This window comes from Magnolia sinica, chromosome 6 (assembly GCF_029962835.1).
Source record: "Magnolia sinica isolate HGM2019 chromosome 6, MsV1, whole genome shotgun sequence".
Classification (NCBI taxonomy): Eukaryota; Viridiplantae; Streptophyta; class Magnoliopsida; order Magnoliales; family Magnoliaceae; genus Magnolia; species Magnolia sinica.
Genome location: NC_080578.1, coordinates 90,427,808 through 90,447,581, shown reverse-complemented (window position 1 = coordinate 90,447,581; position 19,774 = coordinate 90,427,808). Strand labels below are relative to the sequence as shown.

Genomic DNA, 19,774 nt, shown 5'->3' with positions numbered 1-19,774 from the left:
ATATATATTTTTAAAGGAGCAATTCTTTAATCAATTTTAATTATTTTAATTAAAGTTTTTCTTAAAAATAAATGTGTGGGCCCAAACCATAGGTCAGAGCACACTTATCAACATACAATTTTTCCATGCTCTATCTATATTTGGAAAGGTGAAAATTGATGAATTTTGGATTTTCCCAATTTATTCCATTTTCCACCTTCAAATTTGAAAACTCTTGCCTCAAATCCATGTCAATGCATGAAAACCATACATAGATATGGATTTGCAGCTATTTTCTTTTGAATACAAAATAAACAAATTTCAATACATTTAATCTAACCTTTTCTCCACCAAAATCATGTTTTGATGAGTTGTCAAAGCACACCAACACGCTTCCCCTAAAAACTTTGAAGAAAAGGGGGCTTGTTGGTTTTTAACAATTTTTTAATTTCCCTGAAATTTGTAGGATTTTTAAATCGTGTCATCGATACATGTGATATTATCGTATGTATCAATGATAGAATGCCATTTCATAAAGTTTCTGTGCGATATATCACACGATACATGTGATATTAACTTCTATATGAGGGATTTTCTGTTCCCACATGTGGTACCAGTAATTTCAGTCAGTTGGTTAGTAATGCTGCATTATATCCCTTGCTTAGATGTTTCCTTGCTTGCAAGGAGGCTAAATTAGTAGAGTTCAGATGATGATTATGTGGATTGACGTACTGCACTATTACATTGTTTAAATTATGCAAGGTATTTTGGTCTCTTTACCATTTACAGGTAATTTAGTCATTTAGATTCTTTCTTCTAGGCTCTTGAACAGGTCGTTAGCGCAGGACAGAGATTCCGTGTTTAGGGATTTTAGATGTTTGGATTTCATGTTCTCACCAATTTCACCATAACAATCTTTGGATTCCTCATACGATTATAGGAAGTTTGAAAATGACTGGATCAAATTTTGTTGTGCAAATGAAAGGATATGACCAAGTTCCAAGACTACCCCTATTGAAAATCTAGTGTTGCTCAATTACCTCATGGTGCAACTTTCAGAATCAAGGATTTGGAAGGCACTACTAATACCATCTTTCACCTCGGAGGAGTTGGGGTTCTTGTGTTTGGATTAGGGCTTTCTAAAGACTCTAGATTTGCCAAGGTTTCCAAGAACTCAAATCACCAGGTTAACTCCTAATGTTCGCATTGCAGGATTTTGGGGATGTCTTAGGTTTCTAAGGTTAATTAGCCATGTTACATGGACATAAGTTATTAAGTAAAACTAAAAAGGCAAACCATTAGAATATCGATCAAGATGCATGTAAAAAATGTCATAGTAGTTTCTTTTTTTAAAATAAATAGGAGCATGGTTGTAGCCAATCTTTACAGGAACGAAAGATTAGAGATATGCAAGAACTTTAATTGTGAACAATTTAGGAGCTCACTTAGATCTATATTCCTTTCATCAAGCTTGTCAACCTACTTGTTTTTCAAAAAGTCAGCCAAGTCAATTTTGTAGATTTAGATTTCCAAATTTCGAGTTGATTTCACGTTCTCAAACTTTTTCCTTGGGTCCTACTATGTGTTTTCTTTATCAAAGATGCCTTTTTCAGCAAGTAATGACTTTACTGACATGGTTGTATGGGACTTGTGGCATCTTCGCTTTGTATTGTTGATCACCACTTTATGCCTCCACAGAGCTTGTTACAGTCAGAAACAGAAAGAGCTGATGATTTCAAGAGTAAATTTACTGAAGCACAATGTGCAAGTGAAGAGAAACACAAAAAGTTAGAAGCAGCAGAAGGAAAAATAAGTCAACTTCAAGAATCTTTGACAAGGTATCTATAATCCCATAAGAATAGTATAAACCAACATTGTTGTGAATCCGTGGCTAACCAAACTTCACATTTGTCTAAATTAGATTTATTATTCTAAGTGTGATATCTATATCTTTCTACTTGAGCTATTGGGTGGTGACATAAACTCATTTATAGCAATTAATCCTAAAGAAATGAAGTTTTGGTTGATTGTGAAGTAGGTAAGATAATCAAGAGCAAGCCTTGATAGTGGTGGAACCTATTTTGCAAGTGGAATACAACAAGACTCATCCGTATGAGATTGAGGGAATTCTTCATTGCACAGTGGTACAGCACTTGTGTGGGATCCAAGCGATTCATCAAGTGAGGACCCACACTGAACATGCCTTGGTTGAAAATCAAGCCACCCATCTGGCTGGCTGCTTGTAAATGTAGATTTTGGACCATTTTACCATATCTTTCTAACCATCCATTTTCTCATACACTTTCAGCCCACCTGATGAGTGGGCCAGCTTGATCGTTTAGCCTGGTCATGTCAATGATGGGCCTTTCCTAATGAACAACCCAGATCTCGCACAAATGTTTCCAAATTGGCACTTGGCACTTGTGCCAAGAAGAAAATCCTCAATCAGAACTGATTGAGTCCTCTTAAACAGGGCTTCTTTTGTTAATATTTTGTAATTTGTTTGAAATAGTGTACCTATGATGGAAAAAAAGAAAAAGAAAAAGAAAATTCATCATCAAACACATAGTCAACATCAGTTTGGTGCGTCTCGGGTCAAAATTTGTAAAATGATTGTCTTAGGTTCCTACCCAAACAATGGGACCTAGAATCTTCTGCTGGTTTCTGTGCAACAGCACCTCTTTTGCAGAACACCAGTGTTCACAAGACTAACAGGAAAACTGGATGCACGCTGATTTTTTTTTTCCACGTATTTTATTCACTATTACATTTTTTATCCTATTGCATTGGTGTTACATAAAATTTACAAATGATTATACCTTTCTTAGTCACACGCTCCCTTTATTGTTCTAATTTGATCATCTGCAAGATCTCGGAGCCATAAAACTACATCAGTGGCATTGAAGATGAGTTTTGATAAATGCTCCTTGGCCTATTAGCTTATTAGCTTCCCTACATGATTGGGAACAATGCGCCCCCCCGCCTCTAACTTTGCTACTTTTTCCTGTTCGTAGAGGACATAATCTCACTTCCAAGTGCATGCCATTATTTTATGTTTAGGATGCTTTTACGAAGATGACTTGCTTTTTCTATTGCATCAAACTTATTTTCATATTTGTGAATACTATGATATATTGACCAGTCAGTATTTTTGGTTTCCCTGGTTTCCTACGTGACATTTTTTGTTAGCCTTGACATCAGCACATCCCATTTCAAGATTACTTGATATTTGAAATTCCGTGTGACCATCTAGAAATGAAATGATTCATTGTTCACTAGTTCACACCTTTATATTTTAAGTGGTCTATGCTGCTCCTATGTATTGCATCTGGTATAGTCAATGTCCTATTTGTGCTTTGAAAAATCAGGCTTGAAGAGACTCTTTCCAACTTAGAATCGGAAAATAAAGTCCTTCGTCAGCAGGCTCTTTCCATGGCTCAAAATAATAAGTTTCTCTCTGGACAACATAAATCAACTCTTCAGGTGCCCACATCAGAAGATCTTCTTGATGACCCCCGATTAACAATTGTTGCCGTACAATGTTTAACGCGGTGTTTCTTGTGTCTCTTGTTTGACAGAGTCCTCCGGAGAGTGGTCATGTTGTAAATGTAGATACAAAGACAACTACAGTAAGTGGATTCTTTCTTCTTCATGAGGAAATGCAGTGGCTGCAGTAAGATCCTACTCTCCTCCCACACACAAACATGCCATGTGGATGAAATCCAGGTTATTTATCTGGTTGATGCCTCCATGTATGCTATGTGGCCAAAAAAATCATTCTGGTCCATTCATCAAGTGGGCCACACATGTATGAAGAAAATGGAAGTCATTAAAAATTGACCAATGGTCCATATCTAATTATGTGTGTAGATCGGCATGATTCTCAGGCTGTGAAATATATGTGGTGGGGCCACCTAATGAACATCTTGATCTTGCATGCATGTGCCACCATTGGCACATATGTAGGGAGAATAGGATCCAGATGGTAACTCTCATAAGTAGCCTTAGCTGGGATTCATATCTAATACTATATGTTTAGATTCTTAGGCAATGACTGTCTGTTGATCATCCGTGAAAATGTCTTAGGATTCACAAAGTGCTGGAACAACCCCAAGGGAACCTTCTGAAGTAGAGGCGAAACCACAGAAATCTCTCAATGACAAACAACAAGTATTCCGTTAAGATTGCCTTACACCATGCATACTCTTAGTACATTTCATTGTGGTTTCCTGACAATCCATGTTTCATGCCTTTTGAGGGTAAAAAAGATTCTGTTACTAACTGATTCAATGGCCATCACTATTTTCAGGAGAACCAGGAATTGCTGATTCGATGCATTGCACAGAACCTAGGCTTCACAGGAAGCAAACCCATTGCTGCCTGCATTCTTTACAAGTGCCTTCTTCAATGGGGATCATTTGAAGTTGAACGCACGAGTGTTTTTGACCGGATTATTCAGGCCATAGGCCATGCCATTGAGGTTTGTACAGTGATCTTCTATACTGTGGTTTCATTTTATTTTTACTTTTTGTGTAACCATCCTTCTGAACTACTATCTCTATACATTGAAGACTCAAGAGGACAATGACATATTGGCCTATTGGCTATCAAACACATCCACTTTGTTGTTGCTACTCCAGCGCACTCTAAAAGCAAGTGGCGCTTCTGGCACAACTACACAACGCCGTCCACCATCATCAGCCAGTCTATTTGGAAGGATGACTCAAGTAAGAAACAGTTTTGTGTTCAGGGATAGACCAAGTCTGTATACACCATGATTTTCTAAATGGTGGTGACTCATCCACTGGACATGTTGCTTACCATGTATAAGAATCCAGTAGCCCAAAAATCACACTGCTCAGATGATCTTAACCATCTGAGTCTTGCATGTTGAATTTAGACCAGAGACCTATTTAATTTTAGTTCTCCATTTGTTGCTACCAATTGGGCAGTTGGTAGTATTTATCAGTGTAACTTTCAGGCTATGCTACATACATGATGGACCCCACAATTTGGACTGTTTTGGATTGATTTGCATGCCTGCCACATTGAGAGTGGATGAATCTCCACCATTAAGAAAATGGAGGCGACTGGTGAATGCAAACCATGTCTTGTCCTTTTATTTACTGTTATTTATATGTTTCTATTAAATTTTATACTTTTGAAGATAGCCAGTCTCCAGGATACTTGTTCAATCTGGCTCTATGATTTCATTTAGAGTTTCCGGGGAGCCCCTAAAAGCGTCGACCTTGCTTTCATAAATGGAGGTCCAGTCGGTGAAATAGATAGCTTGCGCCAAGTTGAAGCCAAATACCCTGCTTTGCTGTTTAAACAGCAACTTACGGCATATGTAGAAAAGCTATATGGAATGATCCGGGATAATCTGAAGAATGCAATTTCTCCATTGCTTGTGGCGTGTATCCAGGTATTCTCATTCCTTTGATGCTCTTAAGACTTATATTCTGTATTAAAAGATAACAGTTATGGTGGCTTGGTTGGCATCACACTGTTTTACCTTCCATTAACTGATTATTTGGAATAATTCCCATCTATGGCATTGAATATGTAGGCACCAAGAACATCCAGAATAATTTTGGTATCTTCCCGTTCAATTGCAAATGCTGCAGCTCAGCAAGAATTGATTGCTCACTGGCAAGGGATTGTGGAGATGCTTGGAAAATTCTTGAACACACTGAAAGCAAATCTTGTTAGTTGAATCTCTATTGATTTTTCTTATGTCTCTATCTGATAAGAGATGTCTCTTTTCCCTTTTTCTTTCCTGATTTGTCTTTTGTCTCTATCTAATAAGTGATAGCTCTTTTACCTTTTCCGGATGAAAATGAAACAGATTGCAGCCTCCCCATGCACCTTTTTGTAGAGGAGGAACCATAGTTCCATGACTCGAGTCAAAAGGCCAAGTCAACTCGATTCAACGAGAAATCGAGCTGAGCCACCATGAAACTAGCTGGCAAGTTGACTTGGTTCTGACTTGAACTGACTCGTCAAGTCGGCCTGCCTATTCGGTTGACTTGACATGACTTGGCGTGACTTGGACGGAGTCACTCGCTGAGTAAGTTCCTTTATAGAAAAAAAAGAAAGACAAAAAAAAAGCAATTCGTTGGGGATTTGAACTCCCAACCTCAAACAAGCATTATCCTATCAGCTGCCATGAAATCGCACAGTTGTTTTGTGATTTTGTTCACCTATTATTATAATCATACTGTTCTAAGTACCTATTATTAGTTGAATATTTCCTAGTTTAATGTTGAAATATTGAATCAAGTCATCGAGTCAACCTGACCTGGTTGTATATCGAGTCAAGTCGATTCGAGTTTTTGAGATTTTAAACTATGGGTAGAACCATTTAGTGCACCTAAAAATGCAAATGGTGGGCTCTGCCAAATGCTTCCTTCTGCAAAACCTATGCCAAAATGAGAATGCAATGATAATGAGTCCGACTGCTAGCGTTGCATTTTCATTGTAGGTGGTGGACACATGCTTCCACCAAATTTTTAGGAACCCCCAAACTTGCCCTCATGGCCTCTTGGGATGTCGTTGCTGCAATCATAATGATCAGTATGGGAGTTGTCTTGTCCATAAATTTTGGGATGAGGGTGTTCGGTTGGACATAAAACATGGATAGAGAGATCTGGTTCTATCATTCCTTCTAAAGTTTCCCTAAAATCATCACAAAAAATGCATCAGTCCAAACATGTTCTATTCTCTAACTTGATGTATGAGTTGCTCAAGTAGGTTCCCTTTGCTGAGGCCAACCCCAAAACCAATTAACTGAATTCTAATTGCCTATGGGGAGGTTCAACTTGTTTCCTTGTCTTCTTCTTTTCCTCATCTGATATTAAGATTTCTCAAGACTTACTTTTCACATATTCTTTCGTCAGGTGCCCCCCTTTTTAATTCATAAGATTTTCTCACAGACTTTCTCCTTCATCAATGTACAGTTATTCAACAGGTACAGTGTTAGCCTTTAGCTTGTCTTTTCAAGGAGTTGTTATAGTCTGCTGCATACTAAAAGTTGTTCGCTTTACCATGATACATGCTATCTTTCCCTCCACAGCCTTCTATTGAGGCGAGAGTGTTGCTCATTTAGTAATGGTGAATATGTCAAAGCGGGATTAGCTCAACTAGAAGAATGGTGCTATGCAGCGACTGAGGAGGTACTTCAATTTAATTTCTGTCACACTACCTAATTTCTTCTATTTCTGTTTTCCTAAATAAACAAAAATAAAAAAAATAAAATGCAGTATGTAGGTTCCTCTTGGGATGAGCTCAAGCATATCAAACAAGCTATACGATTCCTGGTATTTCATCCCATCCTCTTATTTTTATTATTTCTGCGTATTAGATTTTTTTTCTTTCTTTCAAGCTTAAAGAAGTCTATGCTTTTGGGCAGGGCATTGGGCAGTTACAAAGTAGCATGAGCATAGATCAAGTGCTGCAGAGATGAGTGTTGAGATAGATGTGTGGATAGATTAGGAAGCATAGAATTAAGAATATGATTATCTCTAGCAACCTAGGAGTAGTCCCAGTAATAGCTAAAACAATCGAGGGAAAATTGAGATGGTTCCAATAGTAGGGTATTTTCAGATTTGGACTGTCCTGGAATAGCTTGAAGTCCTTACTTGAGTCATGAGAAAGAGTTTGAGACAGTTTAGAAGTCATTTAGTTTAATATTTTTTTAGTAAGTTTGTAATTTATGGAAACATTACTATTTCAGGAAAGTTGTAAATTTACAGTTTGGGGCTTATACAAGTCATGTTAATGGTTTTGTAAAGATGCTTTGTTTGGAATTTCATCTATAATATCCATTTTATCTTTGTTTTTTTAGCAATTTCTCTCTCCTTGTGGATTCAAGGGCTGTTTTATGGAAGAAGACAGTGATCACTTCTCTTTTATCCCTGCACCCATGATGGGGATATCATGCGCACGCGCACGCCCCCCACCCTACGCAAGTACTCAAGGAAGAGGAAGGCCCCACTATGGATCTGGATTGACGACGACATCTATGGAGGACCTCTTAGTTAGGGGGCCGTGCTATGGAGCATTGGAGTGGACCCGATCATCATGTGGATTCCACCATTAGATTTCATGATCGTGGCCCACTACCCTAGATGATCTAGGATTTTGAGTTTTGGTTATTATCATTATGAGAAACCTCATGAACCGTTTTGATTACGTTGATTAGTTGTTATTTTTGTTATTTCGTTTCTAAGTAATAGTGTGCGCACATGGCGCGGCTTTTGGGGTTTAGGGTTTTCTTATAAATAGGCAATCCCATGTAGGTTTTTTTTTCATTGAAGCTTATGAATAAAATACTGCTTTTTTTCTTCTCTATCCCTCTGAGTTGAAGAAGCTAATTGGGTGCGAAACCCTCCCTTCCTCGAAGGGCTAACTATCGTGATGTGAAGCCACAACTATCCCAAATCATTCTCATCTCTTCCAACCCACATCCACCATCTTCCACAGCCCTCCCTTCTTCAAATTTATCTTCTTCTTTTTTGTGCCCAAGTTCTCTACTACAACAGATTTTCAGATTTTAGCCCACCAGAGGGGGTTGAAACTTCGGCGAAGCACCACGCATACACCGAAAGGCAGATCGTCGCGAAACTTGGTGTGAGAGTGGGCCTCCCCTAGCCGACTACACCCAAGGAGTCCTTTTTCAATTTTGTGGGGCCCGCACACATGCGGCCAGACAGCCACGCACGTGCGTCCAGGTGGGCCTACTGTCCACACGCAGGAGCCTTCTCAGGTTCTTCTCTCTCCTCTCTTGCCTTAAATCCCAAACTCTAGCTCTAAAAAAATCCCAGATCTTAAATATTTTCAACTTTTGCAAACCCTAGGTTTTCCCCTATTTGAAACATGGTGAATCTCTTGAATTGGGGAACAGTCCTTTGCAGGATTGGATGAATCTACACTTCATTGAGTATTGTTTGGTTTATAATTCTACTTGATCTAGCCCTAAACATATATAGGCTTAGACCCCCATAGATTCCCCTTGTTGAATGTTTGAACGTATGTGGGATGTGATTTTTTTTTTTTTTTCTTTTTCGTGATTGTTTAGAAATTGGTATGATCTAAAGCTTAAAATCTTGCACCTCATATTTAATTTCATGTCCTGCATTAAATTTGGTAATAGAGATTAGGGTTTTCATAAGGGAATGTATTGCATGTTTATGGTTTAGTCTATTCACGTCTCTTTTGCATCAAGTTTCCTCATATAGGGCTGTTTAGGACCCATAAGTCACAATATGGGCTGCTAAATTTTATGTTGTCGGAAAATCCCCAAAATTCTTGGCTGAATTTTATGTTATCAGAAAATCTCCAAATTTCTTGGCTCAATTTTCTGTTAACAAACTATTTAGGCAGTTATATTGCTGGAATTTTAGTAGTGTTGTGTAGTTTCCCTCATATAGAGTCCTATAGGATCATTCGGTTCCATTTAGACGCATATAGTTGTATTAAAGGGTCCTTGAGTTGAGTGAGTAGTTGTATGCCCACACGTACTGGTTGTGGTTTTGGCTTGCACCCTACATTAAACATGAAGCAATTGCAAGAGTCAATGAACAATATAACCCGACAGTTTGAGTCTTTGGGTAGGCGCTTGAAACAACGTATTGACCAACGCTTTGAACAACTTAATGTGCGCATTACCCAACTAGAGACCTCCGCCCGGGCAAACCCCACCATTGGGGAAGATGCTCAATCTCAGGCAGGTGGTCAGGAGGATAGATAAAGGAATGGAGGTGGACAAGAAATTGGTCATGGGCGTGCACTCGTGCACCCACCCTGTGAGGGGCATCATGATCACTATGACCTAGATGCGCGACTCCTCCAGGGAGTTAGAGTAAAGGCCCCTACGTTTAATGGCCACTTGGAGCTTAAAGCTTTTCTAGATTGGTTGGCGGATATGGACCACTATTTTGGGTGGTACGACATGTCGGATGCTCGTTAAGTTCGATTTGCCAAGATGAAGTTTATGCGCCAAGCAAAAAGGTTTTGGGCCACTGTAGAGAGAAAGAAAGAAAGGTTGAGAGAGCCCCCAATAGTCCATTGGGGAGATATGAAAGAAACTCTTAAGGAAAAGTACCTCCCTTTCTCCTATCACTTGTAATTTTCAATTTCTCGCAAATCAGTTGTAATCTTTATGTCCAAACATAAAATCAAACATGTATGTAACTCAATCTAGTGATTCTTCTTTTGCTTTTAAATGTATTGCTTATTTTTCCATGTCTTCTTACATTTATAAATTATATGAGTAGACTTTGAATATACTTGCATCAATTCAGTTAGACAATGCATAGATTAGGACCCCATACAAAGAAAACATATTACGTGCACTTGTTTTTTGTAATGTTTTGATTTATAAGTGTGTATTGATGTCTTTTTAACAATCACTGAAGTTTCATTGGAAAATTCGACCAATTTCCCAATGTTTCCCTATGTTTCCAACAACAACGATACATTACGCGATACAATTGATATATCCCATGCGATAACCAATATATATCTATATCCCAAGGGTGCGATATGTAACATGATACTGATATTTCGAACATTGGTCCCAATGTTTCCCCATGTTTCTCAAAAGTGTGATAAATTACCTGATACAAACGATATATCTTGTGCAATAACCGATACTTATTTGTATCCCAAGGATGCGATACCAATATTTTGAACACTAACTACATGTATGCTTATATGTACAACTCAAACTCTAATAAAGTAAGCACATACCCAAGGGTCCATGTGGTAGTGGACACTCATGACTGCTCTTGCACATGTCGCATTAGAAAGCTTTGTTAACAACCCATAGGGCAGTGGGCAGTTATGAGGGCTCTTGCAAATGTCTCATTAGCAAGCTTTAAATGATAATGTTGAATGACATGAGGACCCCTACTACCTAACTACCCATGTGCTTATACGAACAACTCAAACTCTACCAATATAAGCACGTCCTAAGGGTTTATTTGGGAGTAGGTGATGACAAAGCTGTTAAAAAAAGAGAAGAAACACCCTCATGAGCCGTTCCGGGATATTGGACCATATAGTTCTTGTTTGTGGTTATCCTGTGTTTTAGTGAACTTGTAATGAACTGAGATGGTTTAATCTCCACCATTGGGTGGTTTAGTTGTCTTCTTTGTTTTAAGCCCTTTGCTACATGGCAATATGAATATTCATTTGTTTTATGGGTTCTAGTATCAAACCTTTTGGATATCCATATCGGAGTATCGCCAAGTCTCCTAACCAAGAGGCCTCACAAGCTTATATTGGATTGACTTGATAACGCACTAACTCATACTCAACCTTTGACTTGAGGATGCAAGAGGTGATCTTACTTTTGATGTGATGACTTTGACACATCTAGTGATGCTGCGATGCATATTTAACATAGATGTAATTGGGTACATGCAACGTGGTTAAGGAACCTTATGTGATTTAATAAAGATTCCACCGTTTTCTTGAACTTACAGTTAGTGTCTTAGATTATGGTTATTGGGGCTCCATCATACTTATCATTGTGGGACCATAACCGTTTGGAGTTCTCTCTGTACTCTCCCATTGAGATAGGATCTATATAAGGAAGATTTCTAGGGTTTTTGGAGAGCACCAAGCATGGTTCTCCTTACCCCAATGGACTTTGATATACCCTACCGATGCAAGACAATTAACCACTTGCTCTAAAAGCTCGAACTGATATAGCATGGCGAATTAATCCCTTTATCTCATAGCCCAGGCCCCACATCACATGGGTTAGGACCTTGGCCAAACCCTGTTCACTCCCCAAGTATAGGGTTGTGATGTAGTAATAAACTCAGTAAGATCGAGGTCGAATCCCAAGGGACTGATACCTGTACGTTATCTGAAACTAAGTAGAACTAGAACTGGACTAAGATGTAATCTAAATAGAATTTAAAGAATAATTGTGGAATAATTATCGAAAACTTAAACAATTCAGGGAAGGGAAACTGGGGATTCAGAGGATCCACTTGTAGAGATCAGGGAGATCTTATGCCATCACCATGAAAATTAAACTGAACTTCTTTTAATATAGTTTTAAAGAGATGAAAGGTATATGAATTAGAATGGATTCCATCATCAAACCATGCCCAGGAGGCAAAGCAACCAACAGAATTAAACTAATTACCAACCACTCAACAATGCATGAAGGTTAGGAAGCATACCGTCATCCAACCACGCCCATGAGACGATGGTGAACAACAGGGCTTCCTGACGTCATAAACATCAAAAGGAGGGAGAAATACTCAAAGCCATCGCAGATCTATTGTAATTTCAGTCACAACAAACCATTAAAACAAACTGAAAGTATTCCTCTTAATTGAACTAAAATCAACATCAATCAGTCTAGCATAAATCAAAGGAATAGAGTCAGTCCCATCACGCCACAAACTTCCCCTCTTAGCCCCAGCTAAGAGGTTTAGCCACACATAAACATGATTAGGCTAAATCTCAAAAGGAAAAGAAAAGAACCAGAAAAGAAAACCAGATATCTCTCTCTATCTCTGCTCATGTCCAGCCCAACCGTGCTCACGTGCAGCCACCGTCCCAGCTTCACGTCTCCAATTCCAGCTTCCGATCGAATTCCTCCTCTCTCTCCTCCCTTTTGTCTCTTTCTTCTCTTTCCTTTATAGCAGGAGAGGGTGGTGGCTGGCTGTTTACGCACGGCAGCTTTCGCAGCGGAGTCGGTTGACGTTCTGCGCAGCTCTCTTTACGCAGCCAAGAAGATGAGCAGAACACAGCCCACTTCAATCGTTTCTTTCCGAAAAAGCAACGTCCCTTGGGGTTTTTTTGGATGAGGTACACGATGGACGGTTTGGATTATCCGTCTAACCGAAGACAGAGGGCTACAGCCGCTCGGATTTCCCAGACGGTCTCGGACGTGCGTAACAGGGTGTGCGCTGGTGCTTGGTGGGGCCCATAATCAGCGTCTGTTAGGAAATCTACTCCGTCCATTAACTTCGTGACGAAATTTCTGGTGGAGGTAGATGGTTTTGGAGTGCTTTTGATATGGCCCAACTGCTGGATCTTACAGCCGTCTAATCTGCTTTTGAATGGTTGGGAACCAATCCTTACTTGTCTTTTGCAATTATGTCACCTAGGTCTTGGTGATATGGGCCGTAGAATTCTTATGGACGGTCCAGATTGGACTGTCGAATCAAGATGGTGGCCCACTGCACCCAACCGCAAGCTCTGTTTAAGTGCTGGAGGAAGGTGCCGTGAAGAAGACTCGGTCAAACCGAGTTTGACTGGTTTGAGCAGTCCGGTGGGGCGCAGGAGTGTACCGCACGGTGCACTCTCACCTTATATGTGGGGTCCACTGAAATGTATATGAGAAATCCACATCATCCATCTTGCTTCTCTTCTACTTTAAGTGGTTGAGACCAAAATTGAAGCATATCCAGATAGCAGGTGGGCCCCAGTTTAACAATTTGTGGGCTGACCTTGCTATTGGGCCTCTTCCACAAGAATAAAACGGATGAAATTCGATATGTACGGTTAATTTATAGTCCTCAGGCCATGTATGAAGTTTCGAGCTGAGAATATGGTTAGAACCCTGTGATCTTGCATTCTGGCTGATTTTTGGGCTACTTGAGCTTCAGTTTCTCAGTTTTCTCGGATCTCTGGCATGTAGATCCATTGATCTTGGTCCCCTGGGGTCCATCCCTTGCCTTGGTGCATTCTGAGCGTTAATTCTATGCTTTTAGCATCCTTTTTCAGCCCATGCTCCTAAAGTCACCTTGCAACACAAATACAATTAAAATAGTTTGTTAAATAGTATCATGTTCATAAATGCAGGCAATAACTAGGTCTAATATGCAATATTTGACCCTCAACAATTTCAATGTTCTAAAACTAAGAACGATGGGCCTAGAAAGTGGATTTGGGCCCATAACCATAAAGTAGAAGTCGGTTATGGGTCCTGAAAATGCCCCTGCATTAATCACCCCTGGTGAAGAGTCTCAATCACGAGACCTACTGCTCTGATACCACTTTGATGCAGGACAATTAACCACTTACTCTAAAAGCTCGAACTGATAGAGCATGGCAAATTAATCCATTTATCTCATAGCCTAGGCCCCACATCGCATGGGTTGGGACCTCGGTCGAACGCCCCTCATGGGCCCCACATCACATGGGTACCGCCTCACACAAGCCACCCACTTCACACGGGCCACCCGCCCCGAGTGTGTCCCAACATCCCACAGGCTACCCCACTCGAGCCCGGTGTGAAAATGCCCCTGCATTACCTACATTATCAAAAGTCAATAAATCTGCCTATCCCATGTGCTCGAATTGACTGAAATCTTTCCATTGTCAATGATGTTAACTCTTGGCCAAAATTGGGTTCCAATGCAGAAGATGTAGCATTTATCAATGAGGCTCTATTCATTAGTAGTATTACACAGAAGAAATCAATTATAGACACTAATACAATTATATCAACTCTTCATAGACAAACTAGGGATTTGTCAGATCAAAAGATCTAATGGCAGATAACTTTTGAAAACATTTGAGAGTATTAGTCAACCATAAAACACTCAATGGACAATTTGATCAATAAGATCTAACCACAACTAAGTCTCAGAAGACCACTTGGATCCCATGTTGATGCACGTAAGACTTCAACCATATTCGAATGTGTGTACCCAATCACACCCGTATATCGGCCTCCAATGTGACCTCAAAAAGATGTATAAAGGCTCACTGCACTACGACCATGAGTCCTTGTGCAACCTCAAATCAGGATTATTCAAAGTCAGTGCATGATCAAGTCAATCCATACCAAGCATGATGGGCCTCTCAATTAGGACACCTGATGCAATTGTCCAATATGAACATTCAATCAATCACATCGCAATACTCGTGAACTAATGGTCGCACTCCCATGTGGTGAAGGGCAGAGGCTACAAGATGCCCAATAGTAAAGATTATTCTATCTCAATTCATCATTGGTTCCACGTCACACAGGATGATCATCAAGGTGTTCAAAATCGGTTACGTAACAGTAACGGTCATAATCATTATGCGTTACAGGGTCAAAACAGTCGTAACGGCCGTTACAGAAAAAACAGGCCGTAACTGCCCCATAACGGCCCCGTAACAGTTTTTTCAAAAAATAAAAAGGACCGTAACGACCTGTATCATAACGGTAATGGTGGTGGCTATTACGGCCACCGTTACCGTTTTGGAACACCTTGATGACCCTAAAACAAATCCCAGGTTGTCTATACCTGCTAAAGCGGCTATGGAATTTGGAATACTAAAAAAACTGTGGTATCGCAACTCTCTATGACTCTAGGCCATTGAGTCCACTTCATTCTTCACCCATGGGCCACAAGAGAGAATCCCTAAGGAATCTCTATAGTACACTTACACACACAAAAAACAATTAAGAGAAGACATAAGAAGGCCACCAATGTCCAAGTTTCATTCATCAATAGGGGTCACTAACGACCCAATTCCAATCAACAGATATCCAGTTGGCTTTAAAGGGCACATAAAACTAGTACACTAAGGATGTAAAATGCCAAAATATCATTGGTCACTCGTGAAGACAATCAAGTGAAATGACCAAGGAAAATTGAAAGCAAACCAGAAGCAGAAAAGGCTTTTCTTTTCCTTTACAGCAGGATGCACATGACATTGTGGTAGTAACATCCAATGCAAATGTGAAATCATTGCATTTTTAACTTCTATTTCTTCTTTTATTGTTGGAAGGTGTGCAATTGCCAAGGAAAAAATAATGTGTAAAAGCTTTTAGTTAAGGTTGCCTACTTAAAAGACCTGATATAAAGGAAAAAGATATAAGCTTTGCAGTAGTTTTTCCTACCATGTTGTCTTTTATATCATACTACCAAACAGACCCTAAAGGTGGAGAAAAACCCAGCTCTAATTCACGTGTCCAAAGGACCACAACCTTTCGTTGTCCAATTTGCTCAACACATCATAAGTACTATCTTGATACTTTTTTCATCTGGATCAGGTAATACATCAAAAGCCTAAGAAGACATTGGATGAAATATGTCATCATCTTTGCCCTGTGAGTGATGTTTTCATTGCTAATATTTTTTTTTCTTTTTCTTTTACACATTTCCCTTGAATTTCAATTAACACTGCTTCTCCATCTGCAGATGCTCAGCATACAACAGCTATATCGGATCAGTACAATGTTCTATGATGATAAGTATGGCACGCATGGCCTGTCTTTGGATGTAAGTTGCATTGCTTGTCATTAATTGAGCTAGGTTCGATTATCATTGTTAATTGTTTGCAAATTCAACTTGAATGTACAGCACGTGTCCAGCTGCACATAAGTGGAACGCTAAGCTGTCCATCAGATGGGCCTGTTGTCTATGTGTCATATCCCAAAAGTAGGATACTTCATTCACCACATACGGCAGGGTAAGAAACAACTGGATGGTATAAAACAATATGACCATCCATTGAGCCCACCTGATGCGTGTACTGGCCTGATTATTTTGGGTCAAGGCCTCTACATGGCGACGCCTGCCTGAGGAACAGCTTGGTTCTAATTGGTACATTGGCATCTTGAGGAGTCAGGCCACACATGTTTGTGGAATTAGGAAACCTCTCACTGTCATGATGCTTTTGCTCACATGGATCCTTGATAACTTGAGAGTATCTGATTATGGTTAGTTTGTGTTACTGGGTCCCTTTTGCTAGGTTATATCCAACATGAGGGTTTTGATGACTGAAGACTCGAACGATGCTGTCAGCACTTCTTTCCTACTGGATGATGACTCGAGGTAAAAATACTTTCACTCTTCAGAGCTACATTCCTTAGGGCATGGTTGGGTACATAGAATCCAGGGGAAAGAAAGGTAATGGAGAAGGTTTTCCATTGATGTGATACTTTGGGATATTTGGATAATAAAGAAAATGAAGGATTCCTGGCAATCGTTGTACTTTTTTATAGTAGCACAAAAATTATATGACCACTGTCTCACAAATATAAAATTTTCACTTGTCATCCAAGCAAAACCTCTAAGTTTGGAATCCAAGGGAAAATAATGCTCATGGTACTAATGATTTTTTTAACCTTTCCATTTCCCGTGCAATCCAAACATGCCCTTGGCAGTTTCTTGCGACCCTAATTGATTGATGCTCTCTGGCATTTTCTCATTGTGCAGCATTCCATTTTCAGTTGATGACATATCAAAGTCAATAGACAAGATTGACATCTCCAGAGCCGAACCACCACCACTCATCCGGGAGCACTCGGGCTTTGTGTTCTTATTGCCACGTGCTGAATAACCACTATTCACATCATTTTCTTGTCGATTTCCCACCCTAAAGACTGTTTGGATGTCCAATTGAATTGAATATTTGAATTGCAACTATTCAACTCAGTAGATGACCATAGTGGGGCTTACCCCACTCCATTGAGGGTGTTCTCCCAAACAGCAATTACTATCATTTCAAGTCCAACTCGAAGCATGTGGAATTTTAGTTTCAGGTTTGGTTGTCACCATGAATAAAAATGGTGCTGCCCCAGTTAGGTCATTTCTTATATAATTAATTGAATGAACTGCATTCAGTAATTTTAGCATCCAAATGGACGGTAAGTGTTGTTTATGTATGTATTCTCAAAACATTAGAATCAGTTTTATATACACTTGCAATTTTGATGGGCTTACGAGCAGTGTTCGAATTGTCTCCAATATTATCGGAATATCTCTGATATTATCTTTATCTCCAGCTTGGCGATACTGATAACACTGGTAGTGATACTGATAACGCTGGTAGTATCAAAAATTCCAAGTATTAGCAATGTATCGCTAAGTATCGCCAACGTATCAATATCGCTAATATAATCGTCAATATTTTCAACTATGTAAATTCTAGGTGTCGCTTGTATTGTCAATGCATAAATATTGCTGATGTATTGCTAATATTTTCGACCATGTAAATTCGAGGTAGTGCTTGTATTATAAGTGTATCAACAATATTTTAATAATATCACCAACATATTGACATCATTAAAATTTTAATTTATTTCGAAATAAAAAATAAAAAATCATGGGCACATGGTTGTATGTAGTGTTCAATTTGTCATTGATAATATCGATCTCGCAACATGCGCGATATTGAGAGCACAATCTTTTGTTTCATTTCCAATTGTTGATGATTTCTTGGTGAAATATCATTTGTTGTTGATATTTCACAATATCAATGGATGTTTGGACGGAAGGTTGGATGATTAAATAGGCCGGATGGGATGGTTGGATGGATTTCTTACAACAGCACATGTTTCAAGGCTCAATTAAATGGAAACTTGTTATGTATGCATTCTTTTTTGCAATTTTTTTATTTCTAAATATACAAATATGTACATTTTAACATCTCCTAAAGTTTCACTAAAAATTCCACTGTTTTTTTCATATTTCTCTACATTTCTGGTTATCAACGATATTATCGACAATATCGATATTGTTTCTGTATCCGTGGCCAGCGAAACTTATAACGATATTGATACTTCGAACACTGCTTATGAGTCATCTTTCATTTCTGCCTTGTATTAAGGCTGTTCTTTTGACTTTCCCTTGCCATGTCTAATTGCTTCCCTTCCAATGGGAAAAACCCAACCGTATGAAATTTATCCAGCCGTTGGATCAAAGTTTAATCAAATGGTTCTGATTGGAAATGCGCAACCCAATGAAATGTATCCAGCTGCTAGTTCAGCCTTCTTCGTTCTCCTTTTGGATGATGCTTTAGAGAAGGGACACCCCCTTTATCAAAGTATGGTTGCAGCTTTTTATCTCCTTTTGGATGTTCAATTCATTTTCTTTCCATTTAGATGGTGTATTGTCTAATGATACTGACTTTATAAGTTGGTAAATTTATATTGAGAAGGCGTTCATATTCATGTGTCTATAGGAATCATGGGATCATCAATATACTTTGGTATCCTCAGGTTTTCAATATGTACTAGCAGGCTTCAGGGTTGATCCTGACCGCTGATCTAATAGGCATTGGCATTGATTGATAAACCCCAAAAATATCCTTGATTGTATTATTCTAACCCTTCGATGTGCCATCATGAAAGATAGTTAAGAAACATTGCAGCTAGGAAAGCATTGAATGGCTAGGATTCTTTGATGTAGGACTTTTTAGGGCAAGGGCCCAATTAAGACTGGCCCATCAGGCAATGGTCTAGATGGGTTTTGCATGCACAAACCGAAGGCCCGAGGATGTTCTGGTGTGCTATTTATATGCAATGGGTTTATGAACCCACAATCAGGTTGCAGCTAGACGCCGCACAGACCTGCCTTGAGTCTGGTCAGATCTGTATTGAGACTGGGTTTGTGTTGGGCTTGGACTTGGTTTTTGACTGAAGAAGTAATTATTCATGAAATTAGGCTCAGGTCAGAGGGCTGATGATAGGTGTACCCATCAAAGCTTGAATGGTTCAACATTTCTAGGTTGATTTTAACTTGTAGGCCCCCACCTAGCAGCATTGAGCTCAGGTGTGGCTCCCTAATTCATGAAGTATCAACCCCAAACAATCATACAATATCTAGAGGTAAAGAAAAAGCAAACGATCCATGTTGATTACATTATCCAACACTTAAAACTAGGGCCATCGACGGGCCAGGGCTTGGATTCTTTTAGACCCATGTTTAGAAATTTTCAGCTGGGTCTATTTACACTTTTGCAATTGCTTAGCCGAGGAAACGGATTGACTGCTCCCCCTTGCCACTAGCCAATGGCCAGTGGTCAGTGCTCTGTGGACCCC

At 39.4% G+C, this 19,774-nt stretch overlaps 1 protein-coding gene across 4 annotated transcripts in view; it reads left to right on the top strand.

Moving 5' to 3' along the window:
• Positions 1 to 17,678, top strand: part of LOC131249049 (myosin-9-like) — a 67,329-nt gene extending 49,651 nt beyond the window's left edge. The window contains exons 25-39 of one of the 4 annotated variants that reach the window (XM_058249611.1): positions 1,678 to 1,817; positions 3,348 to 3,462; positions 3,558 to 3,608; positions 4,066 to 4,149; positions 4,289 to 4,459; positions 4,620 to 4,706; positions 5,198 to 5,404; positions 5,549 to 5,686; positions 6,879 to 6,949; positions 7,055 to 7,154; positions 7,242 to 7,298; positions 16,001 to 16,057; positions 16,149 to 16,229; positions 16,702 to 16,784; positions 17,169 to 17,678. In XM_058249611.1, the coding sequence (XP_058105594.1) occupies positions 1,678 to 1,817; positions 3,348 to 3,462; positions 3,558 to 3,608; positions 4,066 to 4,149; positions 4,289 to 4,459; positions 4,620 to 4,706; positions 5,198 to 5,404; positions 5,549 to 5,686; positions 6,879 to 6,949; positions 7,055 to 7,154; positions 7,242 to 7,298; positions 16,001 to 16,057; positions 16,149 to 16,229; positions 16,702 to 16,784; positions 17,169 to 17,292 (1,566 nt within the window). In that variant the 3' untranslated portion in view covers positions 17,293 to 17,678. Of the gene's footprint in view, positions 1 to 1,677; positions 1,818 to 3,347; positions 3,463 to 3,557; positions 3,609 to 4,065; positions 4,150 to 4,288; positions 4,460 to 4,550; positions 4,707 to 5,146; positions 5,405 to 5,548; positions 5,687 to 6,878; positions 6,950 to 7,054; positions 7,155 to 7,241; positions 7,299 to 16,000; positions 16,058 to 16,148; positions 16,230 to 16,701; positions 16,785 to 17,168 lie in introns of those variants that run through there. The other 3 variants (XM_058249610.1, XM_058249614.1, XR_009172661.1) reach the window with 3 other exon arrangements.
• The last annotated feature ends 2,096 nt before the right edge of the window (positions 17,679 to 19,774 follow it).